The sequence below is a fragment of the Erythrolamprus reginae genome, chromosome 2 (genome assembly GCF_031021105.1).
Source record: "Erythrolamprus reginae isolate rEryReg1 chromosome 2, rEryReg1.hap1, whole genome shotgun sequence".
Taxonomy (NCBI): domain Eukaryota; kingdom Metazoa; phylum Chordata; class Lepidosauria; order Squamata; family Dipsadidae; genus Erythrolamprus; species Erythrolamprus reginae.
In genome coordinates, this window is record NC_091951.1 from 284,971,014 (window position 1) to 284,994,964 (window position 23,951).

Genomic DNA, 23,951 nt, shown 5'->3' on the forward strand with positions numbered 1-23,951 from the left:
CTTGCACATGTGATTTCCCTGAAATTTTACTTCTGCACATGCGTGGAAGCAAAAAATTGTGAAAATTGCACACATGTGAGCATCCTCTCACGAGCTCTTGCTTTTGCACATGCACAGGAAGCAAAATAAACTCAAAAATTCAAAAAAAATAGATGGCACCATGTGACGGACTGGCAAAGAAAGCAGCGGAGCCCTTGTGCACAAATTGTGCAATCCGCAGGATGCTACCAGAATGGAGCTCTGGGGGTATACCAGTAGGAACCCACCACTGGCTATAGTGTCTACCATGCTCCCTCTACCCCCAGCTGCCGGTCACTATTATGCACAATCCCTCTGTCCTGGGTTAGGTGAAATACGTTTCCCTTTTATTCCTACTTCTTGCCCAGAGAACTGCAAAAGCCTCCTCCCTTCTTCCCTTTCTCATTCCCTTATCTTTAGGTTGCAAAAAAAGAACATTTCTACTTGGAAAAAAAGAACATAGATCCTTTTTGTTGATATTATTGCTAAATAATTGGAGATCAATTGCTATTGTAAGCCATGTGAGGGAGGCATGTGAACAGGGACAACAAGCTAAAAACAAAAACAAAAATCAGAAACCCTTTATTCCAGTGATGGCGAACCTATGGCAAAGGTACCACAGGTGGCACGCAGAGCCATATCTGCTGGCACACGAGCCATTGCCTTAGCTCAGTTCCAATGTGCATGTGTATGTCAGCCAGCTGATTTTTGGCTCACACAGAGGCCCTGGAAGGGTGTTTTTTGCTTCCAGAGAGCTTCTGGGGCAATGGGGGAGATAGTTTCTGCCTTCCCCTGGCTTCAGGGCAGCCGTTGGAGCCTAGGGAGAGTGAAATACAAGCCTACTGGGACCACTAGAAGTTGGGAAACAGGCCGTTTCTGGCCTCCTGGAGAGGTGGAGGAAGCTGTTTCCACCCTCCCCGGGCATTGAATTATGGGTGTGGGCACTTATGTATGCACGATAGCATACGTGCACGCTCTTTCGGCACCCGAGGAAAAAAAGGTTCGCCATCACCGCTATATCCAATTACATAATTAACTTTTTTGAACAAGTTCTGCAAATAATCTATCTAATATTATTTTAGGATAGGAAGAAGTTTGTTGAAATTAAGAGAGCAATGAGGTTTAGGTCTCATAGTTCACAATAATTTTTCTTTGAATTAGGTATCTATTTTGCTTTTGCAGCTGGATAAAATACTATGTACATCATGCCATTCAAGAACTTAATCTGTTTGTTATATTTTCCAATGCTTCCCACTATCAAGAGAATTTTCAGGAAATTTGTGGTGGAATGTCTATCAATCCCTGCAAACATGTAGGAGGAGAAAATTGTTGCAGAATACTATTATGGAGTATTAATATAATACACTGCTAGCAACATCATCTTTTCCAGATATCCAAGTTGTTCTTATTTGCCAAATTTACCTGCTTTGAAAGGGTTGACGGAAATACTAGGCGATAAGGACAAAATCTTTTTGCATTCTTATTCATCGCCCACCACTGACATCTACTGTGTCAGTGATGTTTTCCATCAACCTATCACTGACAGATACATTTCAGAAATTATCCACTGAGCGTTTCTTGCAGCATTCTCAAAAAGCAAAAAAAAAACAATTGCAAGATCTTGTTGATCCACAAGGTGGAGAACCCTGAGCTTCTATTTGACAGGCAGAAGTAGAAAGTGTATAATCACCTGGTATCTGGTTGAATATTCCCATCTGAATATTAGGGTCAGGAAGCTGGCAGGGATCTAGATTCTGCCCTCATGGCTTGGTCATCATCCTAGAAAGTCCCTTAGCTTGAAACGACAGGGAATGATGGGAAGACTTCAATAACAAAATACAAGTTGCCTCTTATCCATTCTTTCCACCTCCCACTCTATCCTATGCGCCAAAGAGTTTGCTTAGAGTTGTACAATGTGTTATTCAATCCTGTTATTGAGAGTTAAAGGAAGCCTCTGTGGTTTAGCAGATCACACCTATCATTTGGAGTCCTTTGAAATGTGAGGTGGAGAGATAGGCAGGGGAATTGGCTGCATTCCAATCCAGCTTGTTTTAAACAGATTGCTAATTAGCAGACATTGGCCATTTCCAAGGCAACCAGCAATAATAAGTCCACGTGTATCCCCAGAGCTTCAGTAAGGTGTGCAGGGCAAGACAAGACTCCCAGACATCAACAACTGGAAGCAATCTTGGTATCCCTTGAGCAATATGTATGTAATTTAGGAAAACCACTCTTTTATATTAACATAGGAACAAGTATTAGGAGGTAACTCCTTTGCAAAGCAAAATGGACAAATAATTACCCATAATAATGGGATTTCTTCTGAACATTTTCAAGATTGAAAAGAGTTTTATTTTTAGAGATGTTTGCCATATTTCCATGTACTATTGATGATCAATTGAGGGACCCATCTTTTAAAAAATCATTATGATGGTCTCGCTCAAGAAGAAAAACAATGAAGAACAAAATGTTGAGTGCAAAATAAATTAGTATGGTAATATCTGCCGTTGTTCTTCCATTATAGGACATTTATCTGTTTGGAGGAACTTTTGAGTTCAGAGATGGCAAAATCATTTCAAAGAATGATATTATGAAATTAAGTTTAGGTGAGTAGGGGAGAGAAATGAATAAATATTCTGTTTGAAATTTTTATTGAGAAGTTATTATTTTGAAATATTTTTGAATAAAAACTAAGCTTTAAGGTCCTATCAAATATTAATTTCTGCTCATCAAATCTGAATGGTTATCCTTTATACTAAAATTTTCTCTCTGAACATTTTACATTTTGTTCACACTTTATTAACATCAAAACTGCTGCCTCCACAAAAACAGTCTGCAAAATAAATCTGATATTGTCCCCTTAAATTCAGAGGAATATTATTTTGTTTTGAATGTTTCATCTTTTAAAAAATGTTAGCAGCTGTTCATTCTTCATTGTTCACCAAAATAAAATGTATATATATAATTGGCTATTTTTGCTTTTAAACCAATCACCTATAGTAAAAATATAATAAAGGCACAAGAAATATTTACAGGCTGTATTGTCTTTTACCAATTTGTAGCTTGGAATATTCCCTATCACTTTAGAAATGTACTGGAGAATAACTTTCCAGCTTTAAATAAACTGTTTGGAAATTATGAAAATTACTGCAAAATTTAAAATAGGTAATCTATAACTCCTGAAAGTCTATTACCTATTTTAAATTTTGCAGTGATTTTCAGTGTGTGGTGGAAAGCATTTTCATCTAGCTGGCCAACTAATTAATTTTTAAACTGTTCAGAAAAGAGCAACTAAGATGATTAATGACCTGGAGACAAATCATATGAAGAAGGGCTGCAGGTTTTGCGTATGGCTAGTCTAAAGAAAAGAGGAGCTAGGGGTGATATGATCACACTATTTCAATATTTGAGGGGCTGCCGCAAAAAAGAGGGGGTCAAATTATTCTCCAAAGCACCAAAAGGCAGGACAAGAAATAATGCTTGGAAACTGATCAAAGAGAGAAACAACCTGGAGTTAAGGAGGAACTTCCTAACAGTGAAGACAATTAGGCAGCTTGACTTCAGAAATCGTGGGTGCTCCATCACTGGAAGTTTTTAAGAAGAGATTGGGCAGTCGCTTGTCTGAGATGATACAGATTTTCCTGCTTGAGTAGTGTTCTGTCTGGGCCACTCCGGAAGCCAAGACCAACCCAAAAAGAGAAGCCAGACACAACGGTAAAAGGCAAAGGCAGTTTATAAAATTCAAGAAAAACACAGGTAACAGAAAATGTCCTTACAAACAGGAAAACGCTGTATCTTCAAATATATCCATGAAGGCAATACAGGATTCTTGCTGCCAAGACGAGGCTGTAGATAGCAGACCTATACCTCCCATGGGTCTTCCAAACTGCTGGGCCACAAGCCAGGAACAGAGACACCAAGAAACAAGACAGGATAACGCAACTCCAAACTGATAACACTCCACATGGCTTCAAGGGCTTGCCTGCCTTTTAAACCCTGCTAAGGAAGACCACACCCAAGCCCAGCTGTTCCTAATTCAGTGCTGATAATACTTCTTTAATTGCTCCTTTCTTTGATCTGAACGTCTCTGTCGCAAGTCAATGACGGCTTGTGCTTCATCCCCTAATGACTCCAAGCTACTGGCTGGGGAGAGCCCCCCCCCCAGGGCTCTCATGCTGTTCTCCTTCGTCCCATTCCTGACTTTCCCCTCCCCCGTCCGACTGCTCAGCCCCCTCCTCTTCGCTGTCCTCCTCCTCCGGGCATGGAGCCAGCAGAGACATAGCTGGTCCCTGAGCAGCCTCAGGCTGAACCACAACAAGTAGGGGGCTGGACTAGAATATCTCCAAGGTCCCTTCCAGCTCTATTCTTATTTTTTTATATTTATTTGTCAAAACATGTACAGAATAGCAGATATTGGTATAAACATAAACAAAAGCAAAGTAGGTAAAGGAAAATTTGAACAGTAAGACAGGGATGGTAGGCACCTCTTAGGAATTCAGTGAGATCGACTGTAGACAGTCTAAGGTTAAATTTTGGGGGGTTTGGGGAAGAAACCACAGAGTTGGGTAGTGCATTCCAGGCATTGATCACTCTGCTGCTGAAGTCGTATTTTCTGCAATCAAGTTTCGAGAGGTTTACATTGAGTTTGAATTTTTTCTGTACTCATGAATTGTTGCGGTTGAAGCTGAAGTATTCATTGACCGGTAGGACATTGTGGCAGATGATTTTATGAACCACATTTAGATCATAACAAAAGCAATGTTAAGCTATCTAAGCCCAAAATTTCAAGTCTGGTGGAATAAGGTATTCTGTAGTGAGTGAAGGAGTGGAAGACTCTTCTTGTGAAATATTTCTGGACTCTTTCAATTGTATTAATGTGTGATATGCAGTACGGGTTCCAGACAGGTGAGCTGTATTCGAGAATTGGTCTAGTAAATATTTTGTATGCTCTGGTTAGCAGTGTAAATATTGCCAGAGAAGAAGCTATGCAAGATTAGATTAACAACTCTTAGTGCCTTTTGGCAATGTTGTTACAGTGGGCTCTGGCACTTAGGTCATTATATATAAGTACTCCAAGGTCCTTAACAGAGTGAGGGGTCGTCTACAAGGTTGTGTCCTCCATGTTTGTATATTCTGTTTCTGTTTTGCCAATATGTAAGGGAGCATTTTGTTGGTTGAGATTTGAAGTTTTATGCAGAAACAATTGTAGGTGGACACTTTTGGGGAAGACACTATATTGGAGATAATTCTACAGAAAAGTGGAACTGATGTTTCAGCATCAGACTAGATGAGTAGATCTGCACCTACGGTACTATTCTCTCTGGATAAACTAAAGTGACGCAAGATTACCCAAACTGTTTCTCATTACAGCTGTTCCTTTTGCTCATGAAGAAACAGCAAGGCAGTGCTCTTGGGATGAGAGTATTTGCCAAATTCCTCAGGTCACAAATTGAGCCTTTAAAAGTTTAGTGCATTTCCCCTTGCTGTTTTTGGAAATACAGCTTATTCACTGACGCAAAAAAGTAACAAAGTGACAAGGCTGGAAATATTACAGGAGAGCCCTCAATCCTCAAGTTAACAATTTGAACATTTATTTTTATAATCCATATTATATTTTAGTTAAGTTAAGAATTTTAGTTAAACAGCAGAAAGCAAGACAAACTGTTGGCTACAAAAAGTTTTAGAAGTTCAGAAAACTTCAAAAGGAGTTTGACTCTTAATATATATTTTATAGAAGTAAAGCAAAGGTGGGTTTCAGGAGGTTCTAATCAGTTCTGGAGAACCAGTAGCATAAGTTTTGAGTAGTTCGTAGAACCAGTAAATACCACCTCTGACTGGCCCCATCCCCATCTATTCTCTGCCTCCCAACTCCCAGCTAATCGGGAGGAAATGGGGATTTTGCAGTATTCTTTCCCTGGCTGCCACGCCAACCAAGCCACACCCACCAAGCCACACCATATCCACCAAGCCACAGCCTCGGAACCAGCAGTAAAAAAAAATTGAAACCCACCACTGGAATAAAGGTATGTTGTGAGAAGGATACGTTGATTTTTATATTGTAGACATAACAAGACAAAGAATTTAAAATGGCATTCAGGGATATCTTTGAGGAATTGTATCAGAGCCTGTGTCACAAATTTAATTCAATTAATGTCAGCTATGTGGTGTCTTTTTGAAAAGAATCCCTTCCCAGAGGATGTTAAAAAAAAACAAGATATGCAGCATAAAAGGTGAATTTGCCACCAGATATAACTGAGTGCAGTTTTATAAATTAAAAATGAACTCAAAATCACAGAGAAGAAATTATATTTCTTGTTGTTGGAGTCATAAAAGAGCACTTTGTTTAAAGTGCTAAAGAAATTTGTAAGAAATTTGTAACAAGGATCAACAATCATTTCAAGGGATTACAGAGAAAGATTGTTCTGTACAGGGGAAGGAAGGACTGCAAAGCCTGTTTGATCAGGGATAAAATGTGATATGTTGTTATTCTAGGTGTCTCTTTTTGGATGTATTGATGCCTTACTTGGAAAAAATGCCACGCGTGTACATTTATTAACATTTAAAATGGTGTAAAAGTCTTTTCACCTGTAGTTACTTTATGCAGGCTTAACCTTACAATACTTAAACTGACTTTGCATTCAATTGCTTATTATTATTCTTCGGAGTAAGGAAGTTTGGGGAACTTGTCTTTTTAAAGGAGAAAGTATTTCTCTTTCTTATATTAAATGTCAGTCTCTTGTTTATATTAGGAACCCGGGATTACTTTAAATTTGTAAAATGTTAATGTGTTTATAGATTAAAGAGGAGGTACAGAATAAATATTTTAATAGAATGAGTTACTATTTGGAATGCGGTCGTGAGGTGGAGAGAGAGAGAGAGATGGAATGGAAAAAATTTTATGTAGTGGAGATTGCATTTGTAAAGGAAAAATGGACCTTTGGTCAAGTAAAAATTTGGATGGGACCATTTCATGCCTTCTAAATAGGATTTTATTTCAGAGATAGGAGTTGAAATGTGTACTGTTGAGTTATACGTATATATGTTAACTAATGCTAAAATTCTAGAGCTCTATTTGCTGATAACTAGACTAAGGAGGACATTACTTATTTGATTTATATTGCTAAGTGATGGGTTGTGGGATGAAGAATTCAATATCAGTTAGGGAAGAGGAGGTGAAGAGTTGATGGAATTGTTTATACTTATAATGAAAGGGGTTAAAAGTCACTCTATTGTGGAGGAAAAAGAGGGTTGTATTCTTTTCTTTTTCCTTTCTTGCATTTCTACTCTTTTTTCTTTTAGTTTCTCCTACCTTTACCGATCTGCTCAAAACTTTTAATAACATTTTCTTTTAAAAGGAAACAATGAAAGCAGCACAATAAGAACTTAAAATGAAAGCAAAACGTCAGTAGAAAAGGTCTGGCTCCAATTTAGTGTGAATTTTAGACATTCTTGATATAGAAGAGGTTCACAAAATAAAAAGGGGAAAAGCAATGGTGGAATTCAAAATTTTTTACTACCGGTTCTGTGAGCATGGCTTGGTTGTCATGGCAGGGGAAGGATACTGTAAAATCTCCACTCCCTCACCACTCCAGGAGAAGGTTACTGCAAAATCCCCTTTTCTTCCCAATCAGCTGGGGCTTGGGAGGCAGAGAATATATGAGGGTGGGACCAGTCAGAGTATTTACCGGTTCCCTGAACTTCTCAAAATTTCCACTACCAGTTTATTTATTTATTTATTTGATTTTTATGCCGCCCTTCTCCTTAGACTCAGGGCGGCTTACAACATGTTAGCAATAGTACTTTTTAACAGAGCCTTCGTATTGCCTCCACAATCCGGGTCCTCATTTTAACCACCTCATAAGGATGGAAGGCTGAGTCAACCTTGAGCCGGTGATGAGATCTGAACCGCTGACCTGCAGATCTACAGTCAGCTTCAGTGGCCTGCAGTACAGCACTCTACCTGCTGCGCCACCCTGGTCCTCCAGAACTGATCAGAACCTGCTGAATACCACTTCTGGAAAAAAGTTCAAGTACAGGCAATGGAAATCATGAATCCATGGAATAACCCTTCACCAGAAATGAGTTGCTACTGGTACAGTAGGTGACTGCACACCTGTAGCGGATGCAAGATTGAGCAATTTGAGCACAAATGTTCTGGTGCCAGTCCTTTGGGCGCCTCAATGTTTTTTCTTTAATTTCCCATATTTTTTGCTTCGGCGCATATGCAGAAACCAAATCTTGTGAGGGGACGCTCGTGCATGTGAGATTTCAGTGATTGCTGAAATCTCATGTGCATGCGCATGATTTTGGCATGTTTTTGCTTCCTGCACATGTACAAAAGCAAAATCATGCTGGGAACACAGACATACATGCAAGAAGATTCAAGCTGCACATGCAGTGCACCGGTAGCGGTAGGTAAGAGGAATCTGCCCAGGGGTGGGCTACTACCCAGAATGGCAGGAGCACCTTCTAGCAGCAGCAATGGAGTGAGTAGATCCGCTCCGTTGCCACTAGGCATGAATTCGCCATGCATGTGCAGCCAGCATGATTCTGGTAAAAATTACCAGAAATGGCAATTTTTACCCAAATCTCACTGCCGCAAGGACGTCAATGCAAGATTTTGGCTGCTGCACATGCGCAGCAGCCAAATCTCACAGGGACACCTAGAGCAGTAGCTGGGGCCAGCAAGCAACAGCCACCCGCCTGATCTCCAGCCATGTGGCCTGCTCTCTGCTATTTCGTGCCGCAGGCATCTCTCAGTGCACATGGGAGAGCAGAGAGCTCGGGGCTGCCCTGCCTGCTCCCTGCGCCATGGCCCATCGAACAGGAGATTGAAGGTAAGAGACGTGGTGCGGTGGAGTGGGCAGACCGCTCATGGCAGCATCAGGGGGTGGGGGTGGCATCAGGGGGTGGCTGGCAACACAGTGGGTGGCTGGAACTGGCAGCTCCAATCACTCATGCCAGTGCAGGGAGCAGGGGGCGGCTTGGCGGCAGCAGGCAGCACGGCAGGCGGATGGGAGCTGGCAGCGCCCATCATTCATGCCGGTGCAGGGAGTGTGGGGCATGGTGGTGGCTGGTGGTGCGGCAGACAAATGGGGAGCAGCGGGCTTGGGGACGGTGCGGCAGGGTGGCTCTTACTTTATTTTGCCGGCAGCTCTTGTCTCCAATTTCTGGGGGGGGGGTTTGCTTCCACACATGCACAGAAGCAAAAAACCCAGAAATCATGCATGAACGACATCTTCGCTCGAGATTTGGCTTCTGCACACACGCAAAAGCCGAATCACATGCAGAGCATGGGCACATGCCATGGGCGCACTGGACACACACAGGGGCACACTCTCGGCATGTTCCAGTAGGACTAAAATTGGTAGCCCACCCCTGAATCTGTCCCTTCCCTGCCTGCACCAAGGATGCCCAATTTTGGCTGGCTAGGGAATTCTGAGAATTGAAGTCCACAAGTCTTAAAGTTGCCAAGGTTAGACATCTCTGCCCCACACTGTGAGACTTATAAACCTGGCAACCCATCTTCAAGTTCAGTTAGGTTTGGATTAAATACAACAGGAAGACAATTATGTCTACGCAATCATAAGTACATTCCATTTAGTAATTCCTGTTGATTAGCTTAGATACAGCATTTTGAAAGAAATGACAACTGAAAGATAACATGCATTGATTTCAAATTCATTGTACTGATCTTCTGTCATTTGATTGCATTATCTGTTCTTCACTCCTTTTTCTTTTTCTTCTTGTTTCACATTAACCTCTCAGACTCCAATATTGTTGCATTATATCTTTGATTTGAGATAGTGGATTGCTTTTAGCAATGTTGAATTAATTAATAAGCTTCTATAAAACATGGAAAACAATCTCTTTAAAAGGGTGTGCATTTTTATTTGCCTTTGTTCTTACTAGTCAGTGGAATAATTAGATTTGTGTTTTTATATAGCTTTTTCAGAGCTTTTGAAATTAGAGTTCTTTCTGTAATATATCTTGCTATTATATAAAAACCGTTGCATATTTAGTAATTTTTCACATTTAGAATATTGACCGTAACTATGTAATCTGTTACAAAACATTTTATACAGTCTTGCCAATGAAGTTGCATTACTACTATTAATATTTAAAATATTTATGATATGTCATATAGCTCGGATGAAGTGGAAGAAGCCACTTTACATAGGGATCCCTCCAGTCTGCAGATGGAATCATGTTGCATTTATTCTGCATAATCAAGTAAGTGAAAATAATTTTAAAGTAAGTGCCATCCTTGGTCTCTTTGAACTTGTCCCACTCCAGTATCTCCCACAGTCTACTTTGATTTGTGCTTCCCATACAGTGTTGAATTTAAAACTCCGCATTCTTAAACAACATGGCTTTTAGAGAAAAAAATGGGCTGTGAAACTCTTATTTTTAAAGAGTAGCAACATAATAGCAAAAGCATTTTACCAACTTTGGGAGGATGGAAGGCTGAATCACCCTCGAGCCCCATTAGGATCGAACTCCAGGCTGTAGGCAGAGTTTGCCTGCAATTATGCATTCTAACTACTGCACCACTAGGGTTCCTAAACCAATAAGTCACAATATACTTATTATTATTATTATTATTATTATTATTATTATTATTAATTAGAAACACTAAAAACCCCATTATTAAAAACAAACAAACACACAAACATTCCATGTATAAACTGTATAGGCCGGGGGATATGTGTCAGTTCCTCCATGCCTGACGGCAGAGATGGGTCTTAAGAACTTTACGAAAGGCAAGGAGGGTGGGGGCAGTTCTAATCTCTGGGGGGAGCTGGTTTCAGAGGGTCGGGGCTGCCACAGAGAAGGCTCTTCTCCTGGGTCCCGCCAAACGACATTGTTTAGTTGTTGGGACCCGGAGAAGGCCAATTCTGTGGGACCTAACCGGTCACTGGGATTCGTGCGGCAGAAGGCGGTCCCGGAGGTATTCTGGTCCGATGCCATGAAGGGCTTTATAGGTCATAACCAACACTTTGAATTGTGCCCGGAAATTGATCGGCAACCAATGCAGACTGCGGAGTGTTGGTGTAACATGGGCATATCTTGGGAAGCCCATGATTGCTCTCGCAGCTGCATTCTGCACGATCTGAAGTTTCCGAACACTTTTCAAAGGTAGCCCCATGTAGAGAGCATTACAGTAGTCGAACCTCAAGGTGATGAGGGCATGAGTGACTGTGAACAGTGACCCCCGGTCCAAATAGGGCCGCAACTGGTGCACCAGGCGAACCTGGGCAAACGCCCCCTTTTAGAGAAAAAAATGGGCTGTGAAACTCTTATTTTTAAAGAGTAGTAACATAATAGCAAAAGCATTTTACCAACTTTGGGAGGATAGAAGGCTGAATCACCCTCGAGCCCCATTAGGATCGAACTCCAGGCTGTAGTAGAGTTTGCCTGCAATTATGCATTCTAACTACTGCACCACTAGGGTTCCTAAACCAATAAGTCACAATATACTAAGCTTTTAAAAATTGTAGGAGTGATTAGGGCATTTTCAAAGACTTGCTCTTATAAATATCTTAATAGTTTGGCAGTTTTCATCTGTGCAATAAACATGTTTAACTGATTTTTATTCTTGCTGTTGTTTAATGTTTACTAATTAGAAAAATTGTGACTGTTTGTACAAATGTATTTTTAGATTTATGTTTTCAGATTGGATTTTAATTTTTTGTAAGTCAAACTGAAGGACAGTCTAAACATGTAAAAAAATATAATCCAATACAAACTTGGTCTATTCTGATTTTCTAGCCTGAAGTTAATTTAGAAATTAAGATTAAAATACTTTTCACAGAGCCTCTCTGAATGAGCCTCTGTTTTCTTGTGTCTTATCATAAGGAAGGAAGTTTTAAATAAAATCACATCATGTACACTAAAATTTGTTGAAAATAAGAATATATATAGGACAAATTTTGCTTTGGAACCAAAAAACAAAACGAACATGATCTGCTTTCATAATTCTCCAGAGTGAGGCTGTGATCTCTACCAATGTCTGAATGTCTATTAAAGGGCCATCTTGAATGGTACACCCAAAGAAAAATATTTGACCAATGACTGCAAAATTGACCTGCCCACTTTCATTTCAGGGCATGGATCCTCCCTCCGTCCCATTTCTGAGTTTAAAAAATGGAAACGGCACAGTTTGTTCCGTAGATACACAATCTCTAAAAAATGTATGTTAGGAAAAGAGTGTTCCAAATCTTTTTTAAAAAGAAAAGCTATGATATAAATATTTCTCTATATGTGATTTCTGTTCATTGCCTTTTAGTGCATTTTAAAGGAACTATTTAATTAAGATTCTTTCATGTTTGCATTGGTAGCTCTTTATTTTCGGTGGAATTAATGGGAAAGAATTCAATGACCTCATGGGAATGAAACTGATAAATCCTTCAGAGAGACAACTTTGTAAGTTTATTTAAATTATACTAATTAATTGCAGTTACTATTGTTTAGAACAGGGATCTCCAAACTTGGCAACTTTAAGATTAGTGGACTTCAACACCCAGAAATTCTCAGGCAGCAGATGCTGTTTGGAGACCCCTGATTTAGAGATGAAATGACACTTATTCCAGATTTCTGCAAAACTATCTGTATTTATCTTTGTATTTTATTTCAGTTATTATTACACACAAATTATTGATTTAGCCTCTAAAATTGCCATCAAAGATATTCAAAACAAGACTGCCATTGTCACATTCTTCGTAAAATCTATCAAACATTTTATCTGTCAATTATTTATAAATCAATCTAAGAAATTAAGTCAATTTTCTGTTCATATTTTTAAATGTATATACAGTATTACTGCCATCCTTAAATAAGAGTTGTTGCAGAAGTAAATTGTCTATGAGACAAGAATTTTAATTTATGTTTTAGTATCACCTAAATCAGCAGTGAGTTGCTCCTGGTTTGGACTTGTTCTTAGAACCAGTAACGGTGGCGGTGGAAGGCTCCACCTACCCACCCGGTATGCTTTGGCACATGCACAGAAGTTTTGCACATGCATGCAAGTGTGCGCATGAACCAATGGCAAAATATTTTACAACTCACCACTGATCCAAATATGTGTCATTATCTTTAATGATGAAAATTAAATTATTAAATTAAATTAAATTAAGTTAAGTTAAGTTAAGTTAAGTTAAGTTAAGTTAAGTTAAGTTAAGTTAAGTTAAGTTAAGTTAAGTTAAGTTAAGTTAAATTAAATTAAATTAAATTAAATTAAATTAAATTAAATTAAATTAAATTAAATTAAATTAAATTAAATTAAATTAAATTAAATTAAATTAAATTAAATTAAATTAAATTAAATTAAATTAAATTAAATTAAATTAAATTAAATTAAATTAAATTAAATTAAATTAAATTAAATTAAATTAAATTAAATTAAATTAAATTAAATTAAATTAAATTAAATTAAATTGACTTTGCTTCTCATTCAAGAAGCTTCTTCAGCTTTAGTTTTATAGACATTTCTCACAATAATTTGTTCATGTATTAATAGCATTGTCTTTAATATCTTTAGTACCAGAGAGATAGAGGGGCACAAATTACTATTTATTGGGCAACTCTTTGCTTCTCTGTAAATGAATAATAATAAATTATTACAGAAAAAGGTCCTAAAAGATCTTTGCTGAAGTGTAATGAATATAGTAATTTTAGAAATGCATTTTGACCAGGAAAAGTGCTTTATGATTAATAGTAGAGATGAGTTTTAAAAACTATTATAGTCTTTGATCATTTAGTCAATGGAATTTTATAAAATAGAAGCTCAAAAAGTTACCCATTTTATTGTACTAAGAATATTGAAAGATATTTCATACTAAATTAGCAAAAATTGTAATGTTAACATTATATATTTTTAACATTATACAGAGGTACCTCTACTTAATTCATTCCATGATCAGGTTCTTAAGTAGAAAGTTTGTAAGAAGAAGCAATTTTTCCCATAGTAATCAATGTAAATGCAAATAATGTGTGCGATTGGGGAAATCACAGGGAGGGTGGAGGCCCTGTTTCATCCCACGAGATTCCTAGAGAGGCGCCACGGAGGCTTCTCCCTGTCTTTTCCGGCCCTGTTTCCTCCCAGGATATTCCTAGAGAGGCCCCACGGAGGCTTCTCCCTGCCTTTTCCAGCCCTGTTTCCTCCCGGGAGATTCCTAGAGAGGCCCTATAGAGGCTTGTCCCCATCTTTTCTGGCCCTGTTTCCTCCGAGGAGATTCCTAAAGAGGCCCCACAGAGACTTCTCCCTGCCTTTTCTGGTTACAGTTTCGGAGGCTTGGGTTTGTAAGTGGAAAATGGTTCTTGAGAAGAGGCAAAAAAATCTTGAACACCCAGTTCTTATCTAGAAAAATTTGTAAGTAGAGGCGTTCTTAGGTAAAGGTACCACTGTATATTGTAAATACACACATACACACACACATGCAAATAACTTACACTCATTTGAGTTCTTCCTTGATGCATAAAGGCAAGTCTTACTCAGAATGTACTTTCTAACAGAAGACAGTTTAGACCGTGAGGTTAGGCTTTAGCAGTTAGGAACTCATTCTCACCATTCTCTATTGTATCTGGTTCGTGAGTCCTGTTTGTAAAACTGCATTAAACAACTTGCCCGATAAGCATCTTTTCCTAAAAGCACTTGCTTGAGAGTGGTTACATGCAACTATCATATTTTCCATTTTGTGATAGTCAGAACCTATTGAAAGGACAAGTGTTTTGTTTGAAACACAGCATCCAAATGAATCTAATCATATTTAAGCTATTTAATATAGCTTATGTGTGTGTATATGTATGATATCCACCAGCGACGAGTTGCAGATACCTGCAAAGCAGTATGTTGCACATGTATCCTCTTCATTCGGGCCTATACACATGTCTCTCAGGCAATTTTGCTTCTGTGCATGCGCAGTAGTAGAGCCTCGAGGTGATGAGGGCATGAGTGACTGTGAGCAATGAGTCCCGGTCCAAAGAGGGCCGCAACTGGTGCACCAGGCGAACCTGGGCAAACGCCCCCCTCGCCACAGCTGAAAGACGTTTCTCTAATGTGAGCTGTGGATCGAGGAGGACGCCCAAGTTGCGGACCCTCTCTGAGGGGGTCAATAATTCCCCCCCCCAGGGTGATGGATGGACAGATGGAATATCTTATAGCCTAAAATATCAAACAGACCTTATTAATTTCTGTCTTAGCTAAATCCTATTCATGAGCTAAACCTATGTTTCTGATCTTTGTTTTTTTTTAATTCTAGTTATGAAAGAGATTTTTTCAGAACTGGGAATTCAAGGAATAAGCAGCAGGTATTTCTTTTTCCCTGGCATCCTGTTTTTGTCTCCTACAGCTAAGCGGCATCCAGAAAATCCCTGCAGTCTGCTAACAATAAATACTTTGAATTTATTCTTAACAGGCTTCTTCTATCTCACTGCTTTAGGATGTAATTCTCTGCAGTAGCACTGGCTTATTCTGAAAAGCTAAGCAATTTGTATCTGTTTAGCACTTAAGTAGGAAACTACCAGGAAATTTGCAGACTACATTGGAGAACCCCCCCCCCCCAAAAAAAAAAATTTCGGAAAAAGACAATGTTTACAATTTACATTTACAATTTGTTGCCAAGGAAATTACTTACATACATCAATCACCATCAAGTGCAATTCAAAGGAGACTTTATCTGTATACAGATAGCACATGTTCTATTCACTTATTCCTTCAAGCCATTACATTTCCAAAACCCAACATTGATTAGATGGATGGATGGGTGGGTGGGTAGGTAGAGACAGACAGACAGACAGACAGACAGACAGACAGACAGAGATGATAGAAAATAGATATTTTTTTCTTTTTTACAGATTAGATAGGTAGATAGATAGATAGATAGATAGATAGATAGATAGATAGATAGATAGATAGATAGATAGATAGATAGATAGATAGATAGGGTAAGATGATAGAAAATAGATATTTTTTCTTTTTTATAGATTAGATAGGTAGGTAGGTAGGTAGGTAGGTAGGTAGGTAGATAGATAGATAGATAGATAGATAGATAGATAGATAGATAGATAGATAGATAGATAGATAGATAGATAGATAGATAGATAGATAGATAGATAGATAGGGTAAGATGATAGAAAATAGATATTTTTTCTTTTTTATAGATTAGATAGATGGATGGATGGATGGATGGATGGATGGATGGATGGATGGATGGATGGATGGATGGATGGATGGATGGATGGATAAGCAATAGATATCACAATCTCTGGAACGTTTAAAAAATTAAACCTCTTTCCCCATTGTGTATTGCCTCTTTCTCTCCCTGGGATGTGAGATACACAATAGGGAAAGAGGCAACAGAAATTGCATCTATCAGAATGACTAAAGCAGAAACAACAAAGTTAATTATAGGAGGGAAGAAAGGGTGTGATCCTATTATGCATACAATGACCAAATTGATCAGCATTACATAAAAGCAAGCATCTCTTCAATGGGGATTTTACACTCTGACGAAGTCAGCAAGGGTTGATGAAAGTTTCGTAGTTTTAAATAATTTTTTTAAACGTTTCGGAGCTCATGATGTTTATCGCTTCTTCATCTGTAACTATATCTGGAACTCACATTTTTAGTACAATTGTGTGTAGATATGTAGATATAGATAGATATATGTATATGTATGTATATGTATGTATGTATGTATGTTTGTATGTACAGTATGTGAAACAAATCATTCTTACAGTGACTCATGTAAATTTAACTTACTAGCTTTTAATATGCTGTGTTTGACATATAGTTTCACATCCACCAAAATTCCTAAGGTGAAATATGAATTGACAGAATATTCTTTGCTGCCTGAATCAGTTTCGCCACCATCTTCAGCTGCTGTAAGTAATTTACTTCAGTTTTGCTAGAGCATAAGTTTTATTAGAACAAGGTAGTTACTGGACAAAAGATGTTTTTTAAAACAAAAAACAAAAATAAAATTGTTCATCTGTTAGTCGACTTCTTACAAAGTGGCACGTTACATTTTATGCTCCAAACATATTCCTTGGGTGTATCTGAATACTATAAACCGAGCAAAATATATACATCTATCCAGAATTTCTCGTTTATTGGCTTCCAAGGTTTTTTGCTACAAGAAATTCCTTTTTGCTAAGGACTTTTCCCCCCTTTGCACAGTACATGCAGAAGAACATAGGTTCTTGTCTACTGTTAGTTTCGGACTATTGATTCACCTCCTAGATCGATATTGCTAACACTGCCTGTTGGGAATTTTTGTAGAATTGGGTAGCAAGGTCAAGTTTAAAGCTAAGATTTCCTGTGTGGAAACATTTGCTTTACATACAGTGAGCTAACATTACGTCCGCTTCAACAATTCTTCCATAGTTACTCAATTCTGGGATATAGAAAGATAATCTAATTCAAGTGACAAGTTATTGACACCATTGACCTCATGGTGCTTTTGCCACTCCAGACCGATTTTTGCTTTTGAAACAAAAATGGGAAAGATTATATTTGTTGTTTGTTAGTTTTCCAATTTCCAAGACCCATCTACACAGTATATCTTAAATAACTGCAAGGACAAATACCGTCAAAGTTCCTTTTTGATTAATCTGTCTGTCACATTTCTATTTTATGAAGCATTGAGAGAGTGGAAAATGTATCATATAAAAGGGAAAGGGGGCAGTCTGCATGAGTATTTTATCCTATCACTGCAGTCTCTGCCTCACTCATGAGTCATATGATCCATACCCAAACTTGTCTTTCCTTACTTTAATTCTTTTTTTTTCCTGACTGCTTTTAAAACTTGGGAAAGATAAAACAATTCCAAAACCGACTAATATGAAATTCAATTTGAGAACGATTTTATATCATATCTCTCTTTATTCGTCTTTAAACCAAATAGAAATTTTTACTCTCACCATAACATTTTAATACAACTATTTATCAACGCCTAAAACAACTTTTATACTCTTTTACATAAGAATACATTTATTATACCTTACATATACACCACTTATTTTATTACTATACCATGTCGTATCACCTAAAAATATCTGCGTCACACACAGATTTACCACTATTCCTTACTTAAATCTCAATTTTCTCTTATTATTTCAGTTGATTATTAAAATATCCTCTTTCCTTAATTATACTCTCATTTTCTGGTCTCCTTTTCTGATAAATCACTTTTCACTAACTAATATATATATATATGCACTTGAATTTAAATGTTATGAATTATAAATTGAACACAAGATATATACGGTAATGACAAGGACAACTTATATGTATATAGTTTAAGAAATAGAATATTGAGATATAAATTATTATGAATTACTATGCAACAATTTTACTATTCTCCTACACCTTGTTGATTCTGTACCCTCCCCTTTTTCTGTTCAGATCCCCCCTTTTTTATTAATTTAATAAATAAATTTTAAACAAAATTTAAATAAATAAATAAATAAAACTTGGGAAAGATGAACACTTGTTGTGGTTACAACTGCTAGTAGTTGAGGTTAGTAACCGTTGAGGTTAGTAACTATTCTAACACGAATCACTATGGAAAGGCAAGTTATCAGTTCTAGCATATTCCTGATGAGATGGAAAAGGTAGAGAAGAGAGAAGAAGTAGCATAGACATATCAGGAGTCTCCAAACATGTCAATTTTAAGATCTGTGGACTTCAACTCCTATAACCTCTGCCGCCAATGCTGGCTGAGGAATTTTGGGAATTGAAGTCCACAAGTCTTAAATTGCCAAGTTTGGAGACCCCTGACATATGGCAATCTTAAATCTGCCATCATGGTAAAGGAAAGAATTGAATTTTCTGCCTGAAAAACAGTTTTGTGTCTTTCTCTAGGAAAAGAGACACTTCTAGGTACAACCCGTATATTTTCCATAACTCTCAATCAATGCAAACAGCAAAACAAAATGTTGATCATTTGCTCATTTCATTGAGGGCAAAAGGTTTCTGGAACCTTTCTCAGCTGAAAAATATAGGTTATCTGCCTAGGATCTCCTTGGATAGCTAGATTTGTACATTACCCGTTGGTGTATTATACACCTTCTGGTCACTGTTCAAACACATTGAATAGTGTATTACATTCACACAACCTTTGCTTACAAAGCAATACTTAAATTTACAAGAAACCCATCATTAGAAATGGTAGTTCCTGCAACACTCTTTTCCTTCCTATATTTATTTATTTATTTATTTATTTATTTATTTATTTATTTATTTATTTATTTATTTATTTATTTATTTATTTATTTATTTATTTATTTATTTATTTATTTATTTATTTATTTATTTATTTATTTATTTATTTGATTTGATTTGATTTGATTTGATTTGATTTGTATGCTGCCCCTCTCCGTAGACTCGGGGTGGCTAACAACAATGATAAAAACAGCATGTAACAATCCAATATTAAAACACCTAAAAACCCTTATTATAAAACCAAACATACACACAAACATACCATGCATAAATTGTAATGGCCTAGGGGGAAGGAATATCTGAACTCCCCCATGCCTGGTGGTATAAGTGAGTCTTGAGTAGTTTACGAAAGACAGGGAGGGTGGGGGCAGTTCTAATCTCCGGGGGGAGTTGATTCCAGAGGGCCGGGGCCGCCACAGAGAAGGCTCTTCCCCTGGGGCCCGCCAAATGACATTGTTTAGTCGATGGGACCCGGAGAAGGCCAACTCTGTGGGACCTTATCGGCCGCTGGGATTCGTGCAGTAGCAGGCGGTTCTGGAGGTAATCTGGTCCAATGCCATGTAGGGCTTTAAAGGTCATGACCAACACTTTGAATTGTGACCGGAAACTGATCGGCAGCCAATGCAAGCCACGGAGTGTTAAAGAAACGTGGGCAAATCTTGGAAGCCCCATGATGGCTCTCGCGGCTGCGTTCTGCAGGATCTGAAGTTTCCGAACACTTTTCAAAGGTAGCCCCATGTAGAGAGCGTTGCAGTAGCGTTTCCCCCCCATTTACTCCTATATTGGGGAATATGTCTTTCCTCTGCTTTGCCCTGCCCACACCACTACAGTGGATATGGCCTGTAAAGTAGTGGTGAAATCCTTTTTTTTCCCCACTACTGGTTTTGTGGGTGTGGCTTGGTAGCTGTGGCGTGGCTTGGTGGGCATGGCAGGGGAAGGATACTGCAAAATCTCCATTCCCACCCCACTCTGTGGTCATCCAGAGGTGGTATTTACCAGTTCTCCAAACTCAGAGGTGGGTTCCTCCTGATTCAGAACAGTTCAACCAAACTGGTAGCAAACTGCTGGAGATGTCACAATGATGTCACGGAACCAATTTGGCCAGTGCCAGTCCATGGTTGGTGCCCTCTTTTTGTTGTGGTTAGCTCTGGCCCAGCTCCTGCCCCAAGGACTGTGGATGTGGGGGAGACATCCACATGCCTCAGGCCTGTTTTGCTCCTGGTGGAATCTGCTGATGAAGGCTCCTCTGACCAAGAAGACATGAGTGACAGGGAGAGGAGAGTGTGGCAGACAGCTCAGAAGGAGACCAATTATCTATGTCCTCCTTGGATTCGGAACAAGAGTTAATGATACAGCCACGCATATGGAGAGCGATGCATAGGCAGCAACAACTGAGAGATTATTATCAAAGAAAATGAGGCCACCTGTGGTTGGGTGGGGCTGTGGTAATTAGTGAGGCTGCTATAAATAGCAGCGTGTGGGTTTGGCCATTGTGGAGGATTATCTGATTGTTGTGTTTCGTGCCTGTCTTGCTGACTTCGACCTTGGTGTGTTGATTTCCCCCCGCTTTGAAACTAAAGCAGAGCAAAGTGTGTTTCACTTTGTGAAAGAAGAAGTGTTGTAGAATTGATGAGACATAAGCCAGCTCTTCCAGCAAAGGAAAGTTTATTGCACAGGTTCAAAGCACAAACTACAAAGTAAACGGCCTGAACCTCGAACAAATTACAAAGACTTCCTTATATACTTATTCTAAAATACAACATCTCAGCATAACATATTGTCCCATATATGGTCATACAATAGCAGGAAATTTGGGGAAATTGGGAAATTAACAGATATCGGTATACATCATATGCATACAGCCAGACATCCTGTTTGTTGCAATCATCTTGCTTAAGCAGATTTAAGACCCATTTATAACTTTCTGCTGACACTTCAATACCCCCCTTCCCTTATCTTGGTTTCGTTCTGCCAGACTGAGGTCAGGCTGACCCCTTTCCCAAGCTTCGGAGACAATAATAATTCTGCTTGCCACTTTAGAAGGACTGTGAATTGCCTCACAGCTGCAAGCTAAGTATCACAGAACTGATAAGGGACTTGTACAAATTACCAATTTGTTTGGAGACAAGTGCTCTTTGCTATACAAAGAGTGCTAAGTTTATTTGAATTTTCGTTATAAAGAATGTTGTTTTGAATTTTCAAACGTGTGTGCGTCTGAATTTTGTACCTGTGAATTTTTGGGAGGATTCTACCAGAGAGCCCGACAGAACACTTAAAAAAAAAAAAATAATTTTCTTTTGCACATGCGTAGAAGCCAGGTTTCTGGCACTGCGCATGCAGTTGCCATCTTGTTTTCAGCTTTTTAAATTATTATTATTATTAGATTTTTGTTGCCACTGTGCATGCATGCATGCATTTTGCATGCACCCCAACAAGGCACAGCTATGCAATGTGGGATGAAGCGAACTAACAGCGAGGTAAGTTAGAACTCACCCCTGTCTGAACTACTCAAAATTTCTGCCAGCAGTTCTACAGAATCTGTCAGAACCTGCTGGATTTCACCCCTGCTCAAAAGGTTAATTTAGTTCAAAAACTTTACTTTATTCTCAATAATGTCATTAGTTTAGATGAAAAGGAATATGCAGATTTTTTTTAAAAAAAAACCAGGTAAACAAATCCAAGGATTGTATAAAGGAACTTTCATTAGACTGTGCTGGTTTTTCTTGTGTACATCCTATAAAAGAGGTCCAAGCACTGGTTGGGTGGGATGAATGTTGTCTACGTACCCAATGGTCATTGTGAAGGTTAATAAACAAATATAATGTTAAATAATCGTTAAATATTGTGAATTCTTTTGAATGCAGCTGCACTTGAACAGCTTGTGCAAGGTCTGTTTTATGTATTTCTTTCTGCCTATCTAGCATTTGACCTACATACATGGTCTCCCACGGAAGCTGCCTGAAAATATTGCAAGTCATTTCAGAATAAAATGTTTGCAGGAGGGACCCATTTCAATGTTCTTTAAATCATTTGCTTATAAAGATTTCCCAGATTACCTCGGTATCATCTTTACTTAACAGATTAATTACTCTGTAGTTAGCTATTAAACTAGCAATTAAATATTTGTTGTCATGATATACTCCTTGGCAAATGAATTAATTAGCCCTGACTGTTGAGAAAATGCTGCTAAATAGCAGGCATTATGCTGTAACAGAATAGAGTAATTACATTTCATTATGTCTATTATTAATTTTATTAACTGAATAAATGTCAAGTATTTCATCAACTCCTACTCCAAGCTGCATCATACTGTTTGAGAATCAGATACAAAAGTAAGATGCACTCACTGTCTCAGTACAATTGCTAAATTATCATGTCTGGAGTTAATGACGAAACACTCACCTTCAGAACTTTAGTTCCAGATTCAATTGTAACTATCATCATCATCATCATCATCATCATCATCATCATCCTCCTAATCTTATCTTCACTGCCATCATCAGGCCAAATAGTAAAAAAATGCTATGAAAAAAGTTTGTCAAATTTTTAAAAGATACTATCAAGCATCTTTTAAAAATTTGACAAACTTTTTTCATAGCATTTTTTTACTATTTGGCCTGATGATGGCAGTGAAGATAAGATTAGGATGATGATGATGATGATGATGATAGTTACAATTGAATCTGGAACTGAAGTTCTGAAGGTGAGTGTTTCGTCATTAACTCCAGACATGATAATTTAGCAATATTAATTAATTATTACCCACAATTTGTCTTGGATGGAAGTTGAAGCACTGTTAATTCATACTTTTCCATATAGGTAGAAGAACTCCAGGATTTCCATTCTATATGTAACCAGGCAATAAAAATGATTACAAAGGCTTTCGGATTATTGGACTCTGAATTTCAAAAACTTAACATGTAAGTATTTATTTTTATTCTGCAGTTTAGTCAGAGTAAAATCATTTCCTCAAAAATCGGAAAGTTAGGTTTACCTTGCAAAAAAAAAAAATCATAAGCGTAGTAGTTATTGTTTCAGAATACACTATAAACTGTCTGCAAATGTAATAGTTTCATCTTCATCTGAATCATTTGAATCAAAATCAGAATAAAGTACAAAGCATAACATAATAGTTTAGTTTAGTTTAGTTTATTTAGATTTGTATGCCACTCCTCTCCGAAGACTCAGGGCGGCTAACAACAATAAAAAACAATGTAACAAATCTAATATTAAAAAGTAATCTAAAAATAATAATAATGATTGTTGTTGTCATATTTTTTTTATATGGAGGATTAGACTTGTACACAGTGAAGGGCTACCAAAATTTTTACTACCACACTGTGGGTGTGGCTTATGCAGGATGCCCACAGTGCAAATTGGGTGCTCTGGGGTGGAGCTCCATTTTCGCTACCCCACTGCATTTCCCCCTGTCCGGGCAGCAGCCCACCCCCTGCTTGTACAGAAACAAAACAAAAGAGAAAAATCATCAGTTCCCCTAGTTGAACAGAGGAAAATTCTCCACAAGAGGAGGAGGCTTCTTTGGACTCAGGCCCTACAGTGTTCCCTCGATTTTTGCCCGCAAAAGTCGAATTTCCGCGAAGTAGAGATGCGGAAGTAAATACACTATTTTTGTCTATGAACAGTATCACAAGCCTTCCCTTAACACTTTAAACCCCTAAAGTGCAATTTTCCATTCCCTTAGCAACCA

At 38.1% G+C, this 23,951-nt stretch overlaps 1 protein-coding gene across 2 annotated transcripts in view; it reads left to right on the forward strand.

Moving 5' to 3' along the window:
* Positions 1–23,951, forward strand: part of LOC139162441 (kelch domain-containing protein 3-like) — an 88,447-nt gene that overhangs the window by 50,054 nt on the left and 14,442 nt on the right. For both annotated transcript variants that reach the window (XM_070742807.1, XM_070742808.1), the window contains 6 exons: positions 2,543–2,624; positions 10,166–10,251; positions 12,360–12,444; positions 15,279–15,327; positions 16,812–16,902; positions 23,063–23,163. In XM_070742807.1, coding sequence (XP_070598908.1) covers positions 2,543–2,624; positions 10,166–10,251; positions 12,360–12,444; positions 15,279–15,327; positions 16,812–16,902; positions 23,063–23,163 — 494 coding nt within the window. The remainder of the gene's footprint in view (positions 1–2,542; positions 2,625–10,165; positions 10,252–12,359; positions 12,445–15,278; positions 15,328–16,811; positions 16,903–23,062; positions 23,164–23,951) is intronic.